The sequence below is a fragment of the Cydia pomonella genome, chromosome 19, assembly GCF_033807575.1.
Source record: "Cydia pomonella isolate Wapato2018A chromosome 19, ilCydPomo1, whole genome shotgun sequence".
Classification (NCBI taxonomy): domain Eukaryota; kingdom Metazoa; phylum Arthropoda; class Insecta; order Lepidoptera; family Tortricidae; genus Cydia; species Cydia pomonella.
This window is the reverse complement of record NC_084721.1, coordinates 1,730,655-1,750,777: the sequence shown is the minus strand read 5'-3', so window position 1 is coordinate 1,750,777 and position 20,123 is coordinate 1,730,655. Positions and strand designations below refer to the sequence as shown.

The 20,123-nt window shown below is 36.5% G+C and overlaps 1 protein-coding gene across 2 annotated transcripts in view; it reads left to right on the top strand.

Moving 5' to 3' along the window:
* The window catches only part of LOC133528251 (homeobox protein homothorax), a 352,169-nt gene that overhangs the window by 58,096 nt on the left and 273,950 nt on the right, over nt 1–20,123 (top strand). For both annotated transcript variants that reach the window (XM_061865552.1, XM_061865551.1), the window contains exon 6: nt 2,901–3,068. In XM_061865552.1, coding sequence (XP_061721536.1) covers nt 2,901–3,068 — 168 coding nt within the window. The remainder of the gene's footprint in view (nt 1–2,900; nt 3,069–20,123) is intronic.

The following is a 20,123-nucleotide window of genomic DNA, read 5'->3' as shown; positions in this document are numbered from 1 at the left end:
CTAATTTTTCAAATATCAGATAAAAGTTATCTGTCATATAATATGACACTCTCTTGTTCTTGCATGTATGTGAAAGAAAGGGAGCGTGCTATATATATATATCTGAGAGATAACTTTATCTGATATTAAAAAAATCAGACCTTAGTGGCTAAAAATGATAATTCAAATTTATTACGATTTCATTTAACAGTGGAATAATTTCTTAATAAAAAAATGATATTTTTTAATATTATAATAACTTTCGGAGTTGTTTAGTATTCATAATATATTGACCACAATCTCTTCTTTGCCCTAAGGTTGACTAGTAGAGAACGCTTTATGGCATTAAGACCGCCTTTTGTTCTGTAAGGTTTTCTTTTAAAACAAATATATATGCAATTAGTTTACCACATTCAATATTTGCATTCAATAAAAAATATATACAATAACGATATTATTTATAATATGTATGATACCAATTATTGAAATTTATTATTGCCTGTTCACAAGTCTATTTAAATTCAAAATGGATTATGTCACTTTAAAACTCTCAAATGATACAACATTATAATATTATACAACTAAGGCGAATATTTAAAACCAAAACCCCATAAGTCAATATGAAAAGGTATAGAGATATGACTCTTTGGATTAGGAAGTTGTAAGGATTAATCTAACGTGGCAATCACAAACGTTGCCCGTCGCATTAGCAAAGGAAATGGCATGTAACGGTCCCTTTTAACCGGCCGTGACACCGATCGTGGCGGATAGCCCACGCCAGAATTGAGATACTAGAAAACTTGGAGAAATAGTAGAAAATCAATCAAATACCCCTAGATTACAAAATACAGCTGGAACTGTCTGTGTATGACACAATTGCTGACAATTTGAGAGTAAATAAATAATGCAGCGGCGCCAATTACCATACAAATTAGAATTTTAAAGATAACAGTACACGTAATTATATTCTATAACATACCATAAATCGATATCGATGAATGGAATGGGGAATATTGCTCAAATAACCGGCCATAAAGAACAGGGACTTAACTTAAATCCCAAGTTCAAAAGAGCGATAGAAGCCCGAGTAGAGAACGTCTATACGTCAACAGACCGCCATTATATCACATTACATTCCCAATTTAAATAAAAAGTATTCGTTCAGAAACACCCCATATCTCAATCCGTGAGTCGCTCATTCCAAATTTAAATTTCTGGAAAGAGTTTGATGTTCGAAACGATAATCGTCTCGAACCCGACTGTCGGAATGCCGTAATATCTCATTAAAAGCATTACCTGTTAATAAACAACGACTTATCAACGACCACCACGCAAAGGACTTTAAATCCTTTGCTTAACGACTCACGGCTCAATTTCTCTCAGCCGCGACATTTCGTTATGGTCTTTCACAAATCGCTGAGAAAACAGTTCCAAATTTGAATCCCCGAAGAGTTACGATGTCAAATCTTAGTCGCTGTCACTTAAATCGAAAATAGTATCGGCATCGGTCACAAACGTAGGATTAGGCTCGAAAATGTTTGATTTTATTTTGAACAGTGTGTTTACTCTGTCATCCGTGAGCTTATAAAAGCACACTCAATCAATATTTTGACATTGACAGCGCTCGGTTCGCGCAGTAGCGTTTATCCGTTGTAGTGTCAATAAAATTCTCACAGCCATAAATATGAATTTCAACGGTCGGTTGTAAAATTCAAATTATGATAAACAAACTGCAGCGCGTGCGAGCTCCGATGTGTAATTTACAAAAACCTGTCGATTAGGAAATTAGTATCCCGAAGACATAATTAGCTGTCAACAGCGGGAGCACCGTTTCCGCTTCCGCTGCTCGGTTCTATTTTCGAAATCCGCCAAGACGCCGTGCGTGTTCGATTTTCATTTTTCGTTTTCGATTCTTTTTCGAGCGGGTCACCTGCCAGCTTTATTGCTGCGTGTAAATGCTATCAAAAAATTTCGTTACTCTTTTTATTGCCTCATGTTAATTTCTAAGCTAATTATGCCTATGAAAATATATACAGCGAGCGAGGAATTAATACGCGCTTGGGGGCCGAAGACTAAAAAACAGTAAAAATGAGTTTCGTGCCGTTTTTACGATTCATTTGGAGTTTTTACAAGTGAAGCGACAGTTGGCCGAGCGTCCAAATGTATTCCCTTTGTTTCTATTGTATTGTTTTTCTTGTGTTTTTTTCTTTAGCTTTGTATGCTGATATTAGTTTAAAGGTCGAACTTTGTATCCGCAGTTATGAATTAATGAGTAACGGAGAGAAATTTAGACGTCACTTTGTTTGACACCGTTTGATCGGTAACACAATAGTTACTTAAATATAATTGTTTTTGACAAATAGGATGACATTCAAGTTTCACATAAATTACTTATTGTTTGTCTCATTAATTCAAACAAATGTTAACCATTTTACTTTAAAACTGACGTATGCAAAGAACGACTGTGTCGTTTTATCATAGGATAATTTTACCAAGATATTTTACACCATTTTTTGCAGCGTTTATTATTTTGTAATACATTTTTGACTGCCTGGACTTCAGTGTTCTTGTTGCATACCAACTTCATTTGGAAATCTATCCTAGTTATACAATACTATAGATGCTGTTTACTTTCGCTAGTATAACCTGGAAGTACTACAGCCTTAATACAGAAGGAACTCAAGGAATGTCAATAAACGACAAAGAAAGGCTCAAAATCTCAGCATTTTGAGCGATAAGCTTCATATAAGCTTCATACATGTAGTAAAATAGCCATATCAAAATTACATTGGCTACACAGTCGAAAGGCCTTTCTGTTTTAGCACGGTAGTCTGGCAGATAGATTCCATATCAACTTCTAAGTGTATAGCGTAGTAATATAGCAAGAATCAGCATCGTCTTCAACGCCACTTTCTGCGCAGGTCCACGAGTTGTGCGACAACTTCTGCCACCGCTACATCAGCTGTCTGAAGGGCAAGATGCCGATCGACCTCGTGATAGACGAGCGGGAGTCCGCGCGGCCGCCCGACGCCAACGGCGAGCGCTCCGCCCCCGACAGCAGCCACGACGGAGCCTCCACCCCCGACGTCGTGAGTACCCCCTATAATAGCAAACCCCATCTCATTCAGAGGCGCGATCCCCAACTAGCACCCAGCTCTACCACGAGCTACCTCGTGCACCCCTGCTCTTAGTTTGGCCATTGCAAAAACGAAGTACGTAAGGGGGTGCTCGCATTTTAGTTAGATTTTCCGCCTCCCTCGCTTTTCATTGTACGCTCGGCCTCTGAGAGCGTTCATTGGCAACGCTCCCAGAAAGCCTTAGTTTAAGTTCCTTTAGAACAAATCTTCGTTTTTGCAATTGGCCAACCTCTTTTCACTGTACGATTCAATCTAACACGTTGAATTTACATTTAAAATCAAAATTTACACGTAACAGTGGAGGGGTAAAAACGGGTGCGATCCGACGAGTTTGAATTACTTTGCGGTGGATGTTCTGGTTTATTGGATTTTGCGTTGCGTTGCATTCGGTAATTTTTGCACCGAAATTTATGTATACGATTAAAAAAAAACATACGTATAACGTTGATTGTAATATGTGTATACTAATAACTTAGTAAGTAATGAGGCGTTAAGACCGCGAGGCCGCCGCTCTAGCGATACCGCGCCTACTTTTGGGCCTGCAACATTCTATTGGCAATATTTCCGGCAACATGTTCACATGCAATATTAAATTCTGACGGTATTAAATCGCAGATCATGATTAATTCTACAATATTGCTGAATTGTTATTGGCAATATTACCAAAACAATATTTCTGTGTCGCAGGCCCAGTTAGCTACGTGTTTCAGAGCTTAGAATAAAGAAAAACGTAATTAGATGTATTAAAAAAAAACTATTGGAAAACGAAGTATACGTAAAAAGATACAATTTTAACTTGCCTAAGTGAGAATAAGGTTACTTAAGAGTTTTAAATTATTTTACTGGGTAGTTGCTAGTGTTATTGTTTGGCTAGTACACATATAGGTATCGTGGCGTTTCTCTGAAGAACGTAATTTAGGTTTTTTCATAATTAGCGTTTTTAACCAGCCAAATCGTGGCGATTTTTTCCGCGCTCTGTTATTCATAAAATCGCACAATCACTTGTCAAAAACGTTAATTGTAAAAAAGCATATCGTTTGTTAGAATTTCATCTTGATGGCGTGTTTTTGAACACAGGACGGGGAACTATAAGTATGTAATTCTATAAACAATCGTGTTTTTCGACGAAACGTCCGAGAATCACATATACGTAATAGTGGTATGTCAATAGCACATTTTAGTTAGTGAGATGAAAATACGTATGCAGTATACGCTAGGTGTTAAGGCTTGCCGCGGTTTGGCAACGTTGCTTCGTTGACTTGACGAAAATATATAATTGAAGAGCATGCCTATACCTAGGTGCCTAGATAAAATACCAATCGTTTGCTCTACAACAACGAAACTCTGTCTCTCTATCGCATTAATATGTAAGAGCGATAGAGAGACAGATAGCGTTCCGTTGTTTTAGCGCAAACGATTGACATCTGGGCTAGGCCTGTTGTAGTAATTTCGTTCCGAATTTATATAGAGCGAACTTTTTGTAATCGAGGAAACATTTAGGGATGTCCCTATATGGACGTTTTCAATAAGTGATGTTGCTAAATGATTAAACGATTATATATAGTAAGCTCGATAAAATATCGTATCGAAAATACTACGAACCAACTTGGCAAATCTACTTTTAGTGATACATAACTACATAAAGAAGTAGCAGGTACTAGTAAATATTTTTAGGTCAAATATTTTAGGCTAAACACAGACCTGCTATCTAATGTTTATCGATTATTTCTGAAAAATTCATTCACGTAGAAATAAAACAGATGTACGGTCAATTTAATTTCAGTAGAATTTCGAACCTTGTCACAGTGAGATTAAGGTCCCTGTCCCTAGCGACTTTCATATTGATAGTTACTGTGACAAGGTTCTATTTATATGGAAATTTTTTTTTTTTTACTGTACCTATTACCTTTTTATATATTATATTTAATTTGATTGAGGTATATTTTACTTGATAATTTATTTTTATCGTCTCAACAAAAATGGTTGTTATTAGATCACTTAATCGTGTACTTAATGAAAAGTGATCACGTTATATGATAATTTTCATAATTAAATGATTCGATTTAATTCCCAAATAAATGTATTCTAGTAAAAATCATCAATGATTCATCATAGGTAGTTGTATATTTTCGTCAAACAACTCAGCTGCGTTTGTAAGGCGGTATAGATCAGTTCTCGTTGTGAGAAGCTTGTGGCTTGTCGGATGACCTCGTGAAACATTAAGAGTAAGAGTGGGACGGAGGAGCATCAGGCTCGCTTGCTGAAAATCAGTTATACAAACTTGGATAATCCATTTACTGTATCAGCCAGAAAAAAAATCCAATGAGAAGTATGATCAACAGAAGTATCTATAAGTATACAGGGTGTTACCTGTAACAAGAGCAATAAATTAAACTGCAGGCTGTACTCCTCAAACTCACCAACATTTGTTCAGCGACTTTTAAAAATAACTTATGTCTTAATTTTTATTACACATTGAAGTTAATTCTAAGACGCAATGTGTTGCGAATTTTGTTAGGTTTAAAGCATGACAAGAAACGTCAAAGACACTGATGTCAGCGTACATTGAAAATAATATTATATTTGTATGAAAAAAGATATCATAATTTTTAAAAGTTGTTAATCAAAAGTTATATCGTTTTAGGAGTACAATATATGGTTTAATTATTTGCTCGTGTTACAGGAAACACCTGGTATAATAGATGATTTGATATCTTTAAAAGTGCTTTTACAAAAATTTTGGTGGTTCTAACTGTTATGATAAAATTTTAGGACGAATTTACAAGTCGCTTTTGAAGAAGAAGAAAAGAAGATGCCTTGTAGGCGGTGTGCTGTACCAAACTTGCTCAATTTAAAAGCAAAATAGAGTCAAAATTTACAGGCAGTTATTAGGCCCTGGCCAGCTCTGCAACTGTAAATTTTCGTCAAAATTTTGACATTTCTTCGACCCACTCTTATTTTGAAAAATCACGAAGTTCTCCTTCAAGACAGATTGGATAAATGTACGCGTTACTACTAGAAACTAGATGCTTAACTGATTAGACGTGTTCGATCATTTCCAAATAGTTAACTTCTTCACAATAAAATAAGGTTAATTTTACGTTTAAATTTGGATTTTCGTAACGGTTTGGCGGTAGGTGCACTCGCAAACGTCCCGTACAGTTGGTAGCACTGTTATATAAAAGGATTCCCTTTTTGAAATGGAGGAGGAGTACCTAGACGCAAATATTTTAAAAAGATTATGCGTAAAAAGTTTTACGAACTCTTTTTTTAGGTTGGCTTCTTCAGTATCGTTAGCAGTATCAATTTTTTTGATCAAGATCAGAAAAAGCTAATATATACAAACCACTTTGTCAGTAGAAAAAGGCGCGAAACTCATTTTTTTATGGGACCATTACAGTAGTAAAACTTCGCGTCTACAGTATTTAAATTTGCCACTTTTTTCTACTGACTGAAATAGCTTGTCATACTATAGTTTGGCAAGCCATTTCCGTCAACCAAAATAGGTGACAAATGAAAAAAAAAACTGAAGGCGCGAAGGGTTGTCCTGCCATATAAAATTGAATTTCGCGTTTTTTTTCACTGACAAATTGGGTTTTCGAGAGTATAATTCTGCCTGAAAAAAAAAGGCTTTTTGTAGAATTGGCTCCTGTACGGACTAGGATGAATTATCGGTTTTGTTTAATATTGCTTAAGGAATATTTTGGGCGTTGAGACTGATTGATTGTTTTGTTTGTGTTATATTATTTGAATTTCCCATATTGTTAATATGCCATACTTAACTATTGTAAGCGTCCTGTAGCCGTACCACAAGTTGACACTTGACGTTTACGCTAGCGAATGCGTAAACTCGGTCCTTGCTAAATTAGCGAGGAGTAAAAGCCATTTATGGAAAAAAAAAAAAAAAAAATACTCGGTCGCAGTCCATCGCTCGCACTGATGTATTGGTGCGATAGAGAGGGAATGAGATAGAGTTCACGCACTTGCTAATTTAAAAGTCAAATGCCAACTCATGGTAGCCGGACTAAAGTTGAAGGGGTATATTTTATTCTATGGCTATAGTTATTTTTGTCTGTATATGAGTTTCTTTAACATAATATGTAGTTGGTTGTCTAAGTTAGGTTTTAGAGTTACAAAGTAGGTTTCTTATGATGTTTGGAAACTTATTTTCATAAATCTAACTTGTAAATGTATTAATATGCTATTTGGTGTACGTCCATCTTGTATGTCAATGTGATTAATTTTATAACATTATTTTCTGAACGGATTAAACAATAAAATGTTCTGTTTTAAATTAAATTTGGCTGTTTACTTTATACCAAGTTAAGCCGTACACACAAAAAAATGTTTTGGGAGTTTTTTTTTTGAAAAAATTAGGTTGCTCCGAACATACAAGCTCCAGGTTCGAATCCTGCCACGAAATCTTGGTCACTAACAATTAGGTAAATGACGTATGGAAAGAAAAAATAAGCATTAATTCTGCAAGGTTTCAAAAGCACGTCTTTTAACATGTCTGCCTTTCTAACAGTAAATTTATCAATTCCACAGTTCGTTAAACCGAATCAAGGAAACTAGAAAAAATATTGTAGCGTACAAGTCTACATAATAAATAATAATAGCCGTACATAAAAGCTCACAAAATCCCACTCACGCAGAACATTTCCTGTATTTAATAGACTCGAAAATTTCACAACTTCCTCAGAAAATTCGCGGAGTTTAAAGTGAAACCTTTGACAGCCGCCTGGAGACGCTATAACGCATTTTTATCATGGATCCCGTCATGGGGAGACCGGGGAGGAAATTGTTTCTTTATGGCTTACGCGGAGACTGCCTTCTTTAGATCTCGCATGTATCTGGAGTAGTTGTGTCGTTATCGAGAACGTTCTCCATTTACTATGAAGAATATTCTCGAGCGAGAACATTTCCCATACAACACAGAGACCATTCTCAAGTACGGCCCAACTATAATCTGGAGGGGTATGCGACGAAGATAGTGACATTTTCTTCAAATTGCGATATTTGCAGTAGCCTACGTGGTTGGCACGTGGTGAGGAGCCGAACGCGTCGTTAATGTAATTTTTCGCTAACTGTAGGTATGTGATCTAAGTTTATAATCAGGTTGCGTATAATTTAAAGTCATAATATTGTTCTAACCATATTATACAAGACTCAAAATATGATATCCAAATGTATGCACTAAGCCACGCTTCAGTCTGGGCTGGTGGGAATCGTACATTATGTTGATTACCAATTGATCAAGACTCGCGGTCACGTCGGTCACCACACATATCACTTTCTTTTGCATTTAAAATAATTTTACACTAGTCCATGTTTAGCCCTAGAAGTAATTCTTTGTTACTATTTATATCTAAGAAGGTAGTCGTAAAAGTGAACGAAACTAATAAGTTATAAAAAAAAGTATAATAAGTGGTGACGCGTGGTGAGCGATCATCTACCATACTGTCCTTGTGCTTCCCAAATCGGATATGCACTCGATCTTTGATTAACAAATAGTTACCTTGTAACAAAACAGAATAAGGTATTAGACATAGACATATAATTTCACATGAAATGAAGCTTACAAACAGTGAAAAAGTATATATATATAACACATATTTGGTAAAAAACACTCGTAAACTTAAATTTAGTATTTAATATTTCAAGTGATTTTAATCACGAAATAATCAGATTTAGTCAGCGCAACGACGATGCGTCATCTAGTGGCAGAGAGATCCGCAAGCTTATGGCACCCTGCGCGCTAATCTGTGCGACCTGGGCCGCCAATCTGATATTTTATTTATTCTTTATAGTCTGCTATTGACGGACGATTGGGGAGAGTGGGGCTGAAATAATTGGTTCCAAATTTGAATTATGAATTGAGTTGTTTAGCTGTTTGGTGGTTTTGTGAGTTTGAAATTGGTAGTTAAAGTTTATATTGGCTGTGTCTTTAAATACACTACTAATTTATATTAATGAAGATTTAGTCGTTAAGTAGTAGGTACTTTCACTTATAGCAGTTTTTTAATCTGTTTTTTTATGAAGCAGATACATCTGCAAGCAATACTTAAAAAAAGAAGTAATAATCGTCTTTGTTTCTTTATACGTTTAAAATATTTTAATATAAATACGAATGAAAGACCTCATTGTCATGCATCAGATGCGCCTAGGTAGAAGGTATTAATTACCTAAAGAGGCTAATGAAGTTCGATAACTCTGCACATTTCTAAATGTCAACTGGAAAACACAAAACGTGTAGATATTATTAAGAGAGACTACTGCATTCTTTCGCATATTCTGCATTTAACAAAACCTTATATTCTAGCTATAAAGGAATTACTTTCGGCATGCAAAAAGGTCTACGTTGTAGGGGCTGTGACGCGTTTGGGAGCAACCTTTGCAGATATCTGTGTTACATACGAGAATAGGTCAGGTCGTCCAAGTCGGCCAACCCTCCATATAAAGGACAAAAAAAAATCGGGTCAAAAAAATATTTTTCTATTACTACTACTGCTGTGGCGGAGCGACCCGAAGTGGATCTTGGCCTCCGACTCCAAAGACAGCCATGCTTCTCTGTCCAAAACCGTTTCTGTCCAGTCGACGGCGCCGAGTTCGCTAAGGCCTTTTTCCACTTCGTGTCTCCAGCGGTACCTAGGGCGTCCAGACGGTCTTCGGTCATTTGGAACTCCAGAGTGCGACCTCCAGACCGCACGATATTCACCCATCCAGATCCAGACTAATAATCGTCGAGACAATTCTAAAAACCCCAAACACAATTAAGTTGCGTTGTTTTATAACGGCTCTTATGGCCACCTCCTGTCTGCATCATCACATCAGCTCGATAGTACCATAATATTGCATTATCACCCAACTTACATATGTATGCAAATTTTCAGCTTCATTGGAAGTCGGGAAGTGGATCAAATTTAAATTGCAAGTTTTGACCAGTACATACATATGTAGATTGCAAATAAAAAGAAAGACTTGTAAAAATAGCTTTTCTGGAATGCCACTGAAGATGTCAATGAAATGACTATCTCTCCCGAACAATTACTGTTACTTACATTAAAACACAAAAAGCGAATTCCCCAAACCCACCCACTAATCCTGGTCAAAAAACTGCAATAAACATTCATTAGACAAGTCAAAATGGAGTATCTAAACAGATTAGTGACGTGGCATGAATAATGCAGCACAAGGCAATGGGTAAAATAATAAGGGGCGCTGAGCCGCGGATTCGTCACGGATTCGTCTCGCCGGGCTCAAGGGGCTCCATGTGCGATGGGAACATTGACAGCATGGAATCCAGGAATTTTGGGAATTAAATTTGCTAGACGAGAAACGAGTTTTTACAATTTCTTCAGTCTTGTAGGTAAAAAGTGAAAAAAAATGGTACCTGCCTGATAGAAGAATAAAGTCTAAGACAAAAGCGTGTCTCGTAAAAAATTAAGTAAAAATTATGCTCGAATAGCTCAGATATATCGGAGCGTCAAAGGTGCTTGCAAATATCTGAACACGCCTCTATTGTCAAGGCGGTAGAGTGCGTGTTCAGATATTTTTGAGCACTTTGATAGCTCTGATATCTGATAGCGACTGTACCTTTGACCTATACTCGACAAGATGGCGACACCGTTTGATATTTAACACATATCAGTGAAAGAACATGGGTCTAATAACCATATATCATTCTAAGAGTTTTAGTCCTGTGTCGAAAGATGGCAGTAAAAGTTGACTACAAGATTATCTTTGCTGATATTATTATGACCTTGATTATAATGACGAGTCCACATTGGGAAGGTCAGGTAACGGCGAAATTCGATCGCTCTGGACCAACTCGGCGGCTCAGGGGTATAGGTAAAAAACTTAAGTCACCTGTTGTATGTAGTTGTGACGTGTTCGAATAGACATTTGTTTTGTTTGTGTGTGTCTTCTAAACATGTATTGTCTATTCGAACACGTCACAACTACATACAACAGGTGACTTACTTAAGTTTTTTACCTATAGCTCAGTTGGTTTAGAGCGATCGGATATCGCAAGTTCGAGTCTTCTCCGAAGCGGTGAACCCTTTAATATTAATTAATATAATAATCCCAAGTTGAAAAGCCTATAAAATTTGACAAATAGTAAAAACGACACATTAAAATGTCAATATTGACTTCTGAGGGTCTTAGGTGAAGTCGTAACGAATCTTGAACATGTTTCATAATCATATTATTATTGACATGTTACTTATGCAACATGGCGGACACGAGAAAGGATTGCATTACGGAAAAAGTTGTCATAATACTCATAATATTCATGGCACAGAAAATGTTTGCAAAAAGATTAAATTATTCAACCAGGCTATTATAATTAAAGCAAAAAAATTATAAAGAAAGCAAGAATTTCAATGTTTTCTTTAAAGCCATTTTATTAACTCCCATAATGATAATTACGTTCCTATTAAAGTTATATCACGTGTAAAAGTCATCTTACTTTTTGCATCAAAGGAAGTCATATCGTACGCGTGTACGTCACGTCTGAAAATATCGATGCGAACAAAGTCCCAAAAATATGTGTACACGACCTTACAAAACAATACAAAATACTCTTAATTGTACACATAAATAATAGAAAACAATACAAAATAACACAGAAACACAAGCAGAGGTGTTGTCGCAACAGGCGGTCTTATCGCTAAAAATCAATCTCGTCCAGACAACCTTTGGGTAGCGAAAATTAATAAATATACATATGTCAGCAGGTGCAAATGTAATGAAAGAAATCTTTCACTAAATACACAGAAAACAGACAAATTACCATGCAAATAAAAATGCAACATACGACCTTATTGCCCATACATTAAGGTGTATTGTATACATATTTTTGGCACTTTATAGTCCGTTTCTTTTCAGACATGACTGTACTTGTGTTGTGCAGTCTGCATCAAATAGAAAAAAACTACCCGGGCGCGGGGCGGGAGTCGCGCGTTTATGTCTACAATTTCGTCTACTGAGATACTTACCAATTTTCATTAATTATTTAGGTTTAATAGTAAAAAAAAGGATTATTTTAGATGACTCGTAGAAAAAGTATTGTATACAATATTGATATATAAAATCAAACTTTTCAGTCGCGCCGTGTTTAAGCAACGAAGCTTGCCGAGTTGCCTAAGTAAGGTACGAGATTGAAAAGCTTGATTATATCACTATTGTATTATCACGATTATATGAAATACTATTTCACGACAAATTCCTTAGTATAAAAGCGTCTTTCTCAGATTCTAGTCAAGGTACTAATAAAGATTTCAAGTAAATTTATACTACTTATTAAAAACTATTCGCAATGAATTTAAACCGGACTTTAAAATCAAACCGAACAGTTCAATAGAATTATAAGTTTACAGTTGTATAATAAAGCAGTCAGTCAGACAGACTGACTGACGGCGCGTCTACGCATGCGCGGAACTGACATAGGCAAAGCCACTACCGTGCGTTTCAAAATGTCGTATCTCCTTACTAGTTTTATGAGCACATAAGACTTTTTTAACGATGGTGTTGCGTGCGTGTGCGCAGAATACGCTTTTATTGACCTACTTTATGTATTAATAAGTAAAAGGTTGTAACTACATAGATATTGAGTGATAGTAAGGGTTTCTTGTTCTTGGAAGTGGCAGGTTCGTGGTAACGTACCTAGCACATTCTCACCTGTGAATGTCTAGGCTCTAAAGGGTTTAATATAATGCGCAGCCGTTTAGGTCTTAGGAACGTCCTTTATATACTATAATTCAAGTACTAATGTAGGTAGTCGAGATCAATGAAAATGGGTACTATTACTACTATTTATAGAGATTTTTTTCATAACTGTAAAATTTCAGTGTTCTTTGTTTATTTTTTTAACCATACTGTGGGATCAAAAAAGTATTTTTTGTGCAAGCTTCAGAATAAAAAGAGCTTTAGTGGAGAGAAAATATATATTTACGTATATAGGATCCATAATTTTTTTTTTTTTTTTTTTAATGTTATGGGCGCTGTTTAAACCATCATTTAATTGATGTTAAAGGCCAATGATTATGATATAGGATCCATTTGGTATTATTAAAATGAGCATTAATAGTAGCGTATGAAAGAGAGCGCCAAATGTATCTCCCTCAAATACTTTTCATGGTATGTAAATTGTAATGCAAATGTTGAATAGTTCTGTACCCCTAGTGTAAATAATTTCGATTTCGAAACGTGACGTACGCGTTTGCGTTAAGTCTCATTTTGTTTTGGAAAGTCAAAAATCTCATACAAAATGACACTTAACGCAAACGCGTACGTCACGTTTCGCTGTCGAAAATATTTACACTAGGGGTACTGTACAGTTATAGATATGTCTATATCTCTTTTTGGTAAACTACCAGACAATGGTAGAGATTTTTGACGCATAGTCTGGTATTCTACTTTTGTTGCTGACTGAATATGTATCTGTCAGACCAGACACAAACACATCATAATTTGAGAAGTTTACAACCGAGGCACATGTATGCATCCCATTACACAGCTAGAAACGACGTCACCTAAGGTCATCCCGACATTTAAACGCCACGTTAAACCCACCTAATTTACAACCGTCATCTGTTAACAGTAGCCAAACCGTTGCACTTACACATATCAATTTTGGCGCCAAAACAGCAAAAAGACAGACGATCGTAAACCGTCGCTTTCAAATCTGGAACGCGCCCGATTGGTTGGAGGCTGACCAATGCACGGACTCGGACAGATTTTATTACTGCCCATTGGCCGACGCGTTCTTACTTATTTACGACTACCTAAGGCTCACTCGCGAAATTTCTATTAATAAATTAGTCGTAAAAGCTGTAATTTATTATCATTGCGCTCAGCGTAATTATTTCCTTTATAAGAAATAACATCATTACTGTTCAGTGCAAATTGGAAAACAACAATCATGCCTAGGGTTTGCGCGATTGTGATGGATGGCAACACAGCCAGTGGCTTAATTGTATGCATAAACATTCGGTGGTTAAGATATCGCTTCTTGCAGCAAAAGTTACTCTTACGGCACACAAACCAGACTTTTCTGTAGTTTTTGAAGTGGTTAAAAACTTGGGACCGTTCTCGGCAAATCGGTTACCAACCACGTAAACCTTATGACGAATGTCAAGGAAGAAATAAATATGTGGCTACAGTTCGGGTCATCCGCGATGGCGCGCAGATTTTTCAAATCTAACCTTTAATGACATGACAATACGATTCAATATCACTTGCTCCCTCTAACGCATAAATGCGTCCCTACGACTGGCCTACGCTGGGCCATCGTGTAGAGGAGCCATTAAGTCCGCAGACGAATGCTCGTTATGCTTGCCGCAAAACTAACTGGCCACTGAGATCATAATGCTATCTCCTTTACCCTTGTTAAGACCAACCAAGAGTGAAAGAGATGGCATTATGACCTGACTCGCCACTTAGTTTTGCGCCAAGTATAGTTGTGTATGTCTGGACTTGTTTGTGAAAATAATAATAGTATAATAGTCATTATCTGACACATTTTGGATACTGGTTGCCTGAGCATCGTACACACCACACCAGCACTGCAACTAAGTATAGTACTTAAAGAAAATGAAGGAGATCTGAAATGCCGAGAAGACTTTAATTACATATTTATACAGTGTGTCCCTAGCCATTGGACAAAGCCGAAATGTACATATGCATTAGAGTATTTAGAACCGGTGTACAAAGTATGATAACAACCGGTGTAGCCGTTTCGAAGAAATTAACAAATTACCATTTTTTACTTTGGAGCAGCCTGTATGTGTTAGTAGCTCCTCAAAGTAGTATGGAACCTTCTTCGACCTTTTTGATTATCTTTTTTATTTAAGACACTAATAAGCTTCTGACTTTTCAAAAATGTCATCATTATCAAATATTTCGAACAAATTGTCAAAAACACTGCCCAAGATTAACACAGTCTGTTTCTTTTTGTTATCGATTATTGCAAATAACTTTTGTTCGAACATTTTATTTTTTTATCTTTTGTTCTAATTAAAAAAAAATATTTATTTATTTATTTATTTATTTATTTATTTAATATTAGCACTAACAGATAAACCTTACATGCTAACACTCAGATTACATTTAGGTATATTTACTTCTTAACTTATAATAGCAATATACAATACATTTCTTTTTTTTTTTAGGTAGTTTGTTACATATTTAATTTTAACAATTTGAAATATAATTTAGTTTATAAAGGCTTAAAGTATAGCTATGTTTATTTTGTGTTGGAAGGTAATAGGTAATTATATTAGAAGGTAATAGAACTTTTTGTGACTAGTATCTCCAGGTAATGGCTTGATGCTACCAAAAGTTTTGATTCAGGGGTAAAAAAAACATCCAGGGAGCTGTCGCTGTTTAGAATATTGTTTATAAGCGTCAGAGCTAGGTGCAGGGGGGAGGAGGAAAGAGCGCGCGTGCGCGCCGGCGGGACGGCTAACAGGCCGCGTTGCCTCGCGCGCAACTGCATGCCACTCGTACGCGGGACCCTCAATGGGACTAGGGCAAGTAGTTCCGGATTAATTGTTAGTCCTCGGATCAGTTTTAAAAAGTATTTTACTAAATACATATGCCTTCGAAACTCGAGGGACGTGTAGTCTACCATTCCGAGGACGAAGAGAGTTGGGTAGAGGTACGGGTAGCGGCCATACATTTTGTGGTACAAAAAGCGCACAAATGACTTTTGTACTTTTTCCAATTGGAGCGTATATTGGTGTTCATGGGGATTCCAAATGGCGGAATTCGTTTCCAACTTGCTGCGCACATATGCATTATATAAGACGCTAATAGCGTGCTGGTTGGTAAACAATTTGGCTTGACGAATGACAAATCCTAAACACTTTCTAGCTTCATTGCAGAGCTTGGCAATATGTGGGTTAAATGTAAGTCGAGCGTCAAACCATATATCGTCAAACCAATATGAACGTCAGAGCATTCCTGAGAAGTAACCCTACGTGGGATTTCAGGGTTTGTCCAATGGGTAAGGTCACCCTGTATTCATGATCTATGTTATATATTAAGCTGTAGGCCTACAAAATATGCATATTTCAAATGTTATACTTTAACTAATATATAAATATATGGGGACAATCTTACTCAGATCGACATAGCCCGAAACTAAGCAAAGCTCGTACAGTCACGTCTGAAGATATCAGTACGAAATATATGGGCAATAAAGTCGTGTATACATATTTATGGAACTTTTTTCGTATCGATATTTTCAGACGTGACCGTACTATGACTACTAGGCGACAATATACATACGTATATATAAGTAGATATATACATACTATACATAGAAAACACCCATGACTCAGGAAAAAAGATTTGTATTTATCACACACATATATATATATATATATATATATATTACTAAATTATATATATATATTAATTTTTTTTACTAAATTAAACTTGTCTAAAACAATAAAAATTAAAAAATTATATATAAAATTGAACATATAAAAAAAAAACAAAAGTCAAAAGTTAGTCACCGGGCGAGATTCGAACCCGTAACACTCATTTAGCAGTCCGCGTCTTAACCCGCTGGACCAGACGGACAGTGGCCGGCAACACGAAATTAGCGACCATATTCTGCGTCGAAATAAAAAGGCATGAAAACTCGAAAACACGCGTTTTCCCAAACATAAGACTAAACTAGATCGATTGTTTACCCCCAAAAACCCCCATATACTAAATTTCAGCAAAATCGTTAGAGCCGTTTCCGAGATCCCGGAAAGATATATATATATATATATATATATATACAAGAATTGCTCGTTTAAAGGTATAAAAGATATTGCTCCCTGACCGTTTTCGGCCACAGCGACTGCTTCAACTCCTTTTTTGGCGTTCATGTGCTCTCGTGTGGCTGACGTAGCCGATCTTGTTGGCAAAGACCCGTGCGCACAACGGGCACGAGAGGACACCATCAATATAATTATAGCTGATCACCGCTGGTGGTCGGGCTTGCAGCTCATCCCTCTTGTCGTCCAGTTCTGTTCGACGACGGGATTCCAAAATATCCGCATATTTCCTAATCAAAGATCTCCACCCAGGGCGGTTGGCGGCCTGCTTTTCCCCACACACACACACATAAATAAATGGGCGTACCGGGAAAACATAACAATTTCTAAGTCCAACAAGGATAGGATCACAAAGTAAACTCCAAGCAACACCCACTGTCAAAAACATGTTAAAGGCCTTTAAAAACAATTTTTCAAGATCGATTTAAGTTTATTAAAATAAGACTAAAGGGGACATAATGCAACAGAATTGTCAAAAGCCTGCCAGTTCCAGGATTTTTTCTCAAATGTCTAGCAATAGACCCCGCTGGGGCTCTGACGCGGCCCATTTGGTCGCAGTGGGGAGTCCATGTCTTCATCCGCGGATTGATTGTTTCCCTTATTAATGCGGCAGTTTTGTGAATTATTGCGAGGATGGGGGATTTATTGTTGGAAATGTCTATTGTCAGGTGATAAAAGTACGATTTTCTTGGATGTTGTCACGATTGGAATTATTATACAAATTATGAGGTTTCTATAAGCAATTGTCCATAGCTTGTTGTTGTTTGTTTCATTTTTGGATATGAACGTGATAATAAGAGTTCTTATTTTTGAAACATCGTTAAAAACAAATGAATAAAAGAATTTTTAGAGTGATGTTTGATACGTCCACATACTCTGATGAGAGCTGAATGGAGTAGCCTGCTATTATTTTAGAGTGACTGTATCTACTTTAAAATTTTCTTAAATTTAAGTCATAGACTCTTATAAGTTTTGCCTTAGAAGGCAAAAAACAATCAATAAATTTCTCAACACATACCTCTTTCTTACGCTGGTACATATAAAAAGTACATGTCACGCCACCGTCAGCTGTTTAGGAAACACAATCGAGGCAACAATAACAAGTTCTTGCAAGATCAACCGAAGCATGCAACATTACAAGACTCCCTTCCCGAGGGTTGCTCCCTGCGGCACTCCAAAAACCAGTATATCTTGAATCTTCTATTACTAAAACTTTGTGGGCTTTGGGTTCAGGTTAAAGTGGGCACTGGTGGAAGGCCTGGAGCCCCCGTGGCGCTATTTGCAAAGGAGGCTCCGTTCGGACAATGGGAATTTGTCGTTACATTTGTGCATTTCCTGATTGTAGGCTTTCCTCTTTTGTGCTGAACTCAAAAACATGTAGGGAAACGATTTTTCATATTTTTGACGCAATTTAAAAAAAATGTAGACATTATTTTGCTCTACATGTTTGACACTGACAAGTAAACAGAGTCAGTATTTTTAATGCGTAACTGATGGAAATTCTGCGGTGCAGAACTATTCAAATTTCGCCATTTAATATCGTAAGGAATAAAAGATTATACTTATTCAAATATATTTACTACGGCCTTGGTGAAATAAGTCTTCTTTTTCAATAGAAAGTATTATCAGATTGGTATTCATGTAGCGGGAACAGTAACATAATATGGAACAAATTCGGTTAGAGTTAGACCACAAGTTTCCACTTCATCAACTCCGCCATTGAAGTCGAACGAACTTGTTTACCTACTCTGGATGAATGAGCTCAATCAAATAACAATGTCAATGATCCGTCAGTTTTTAATTAAGAGTGAAAGCAAGATTCCACGATCCGACTCATCCGACGCGCTAATCGATACAATTTTATCATTCTTAATTATTCTCTCAGAAAAAACTCAATCAACCTCTATGGTTTACTGCTTCCGTCATAAAATTAAAAACAATAAAAGCCGACACAGTAACACCAGAAGTGGAAATAGCGTTTTAAATCGAAAATTCCCATTCAGTTTTTAAATCTTTAATTAAACGTTCGACTTCCGTAAAAGCACATCTTCGAACACATTTTCTAATTAGCGATTGGACACGCGCCCCGCGGCCAATCGCGGCGAATCCGAATCAGGCAATTTGAATTTCGAACCAACCAGTATCATTCGGATTATGTTTTTTTTTAATAACACTAGCTTCGCTGTGGTTAAAGTGATTTCAAAACAGCATTTGAATAAACGTTTTTTTTAACAACACTGGTATTGTTGTGGCAAAGGTGTCAGTTACAAACAGCCTCAATGAATGTTAACAATGCCAATCATGGTAATAAAGCAAAAATTCCGAATCAAACGCAAGCAGCACGCAAGTGGCATCAATAGCGTTAAATAAAGAGATGTCGTCATACCAATTAAAAAAATTATCTCCCTTAATAAGTGTCAATTCTTAACGAATGTGTGCATACGCATGATTTTTATTTCACACGTTTCTCACTTGGATATTAAACAGGGTATTTGTGTGGTTGATAAACGACCATAAAACGGGCAGTTAAGGTTTAGTTTTGCGTGAGTGTTAAGAATTTTACGACTATTTTTATTGACGCTTAGTCTGGACACTCATGTTTAGCACTTGCAGCCAATGAAGATCATACATCCCTGCGAGGGTTTTGAAAATCGACCTTACTTTGTGAAGAATAAGGTCGAGGATGTTTTTGTTTGCGGTTGCAACTGTGGTTGTTTGAACGGGAAGCCGCAGCACTAACGCCGAAGCAAGTCGGAGATGAACGAAGCGAAGTGGACATCAAATTTTAATTGTCCGTTAAAATAATAATCAATGAGGCGACTACCGCTTGAACCGTTCGCATTCGCAAATAGAACACAACATTTCGAGTAGCTATTCAAATTAGGAATAAGTTGGAAATTTTAATATTAGTTTTATAGCTGTTAATTACACTGTTAATTTATTTTCTTATGGTAATTTTATTATCTAATTGTTTGATTGTATGATTTGATTGCTATTTTTTTGTTTACCCTTGGTAATAAGGTTATCTAATTGTGTTGACTTTACAATTCTATTGCTTTTTAATCATGGATTTAATTTCCTTAATTACACCATTGACCACTCAGTTCACGACTGAAGCAAACTTTGCAATGTATACCGTAAATACAAACGACGTTCTATAGAATGAAAA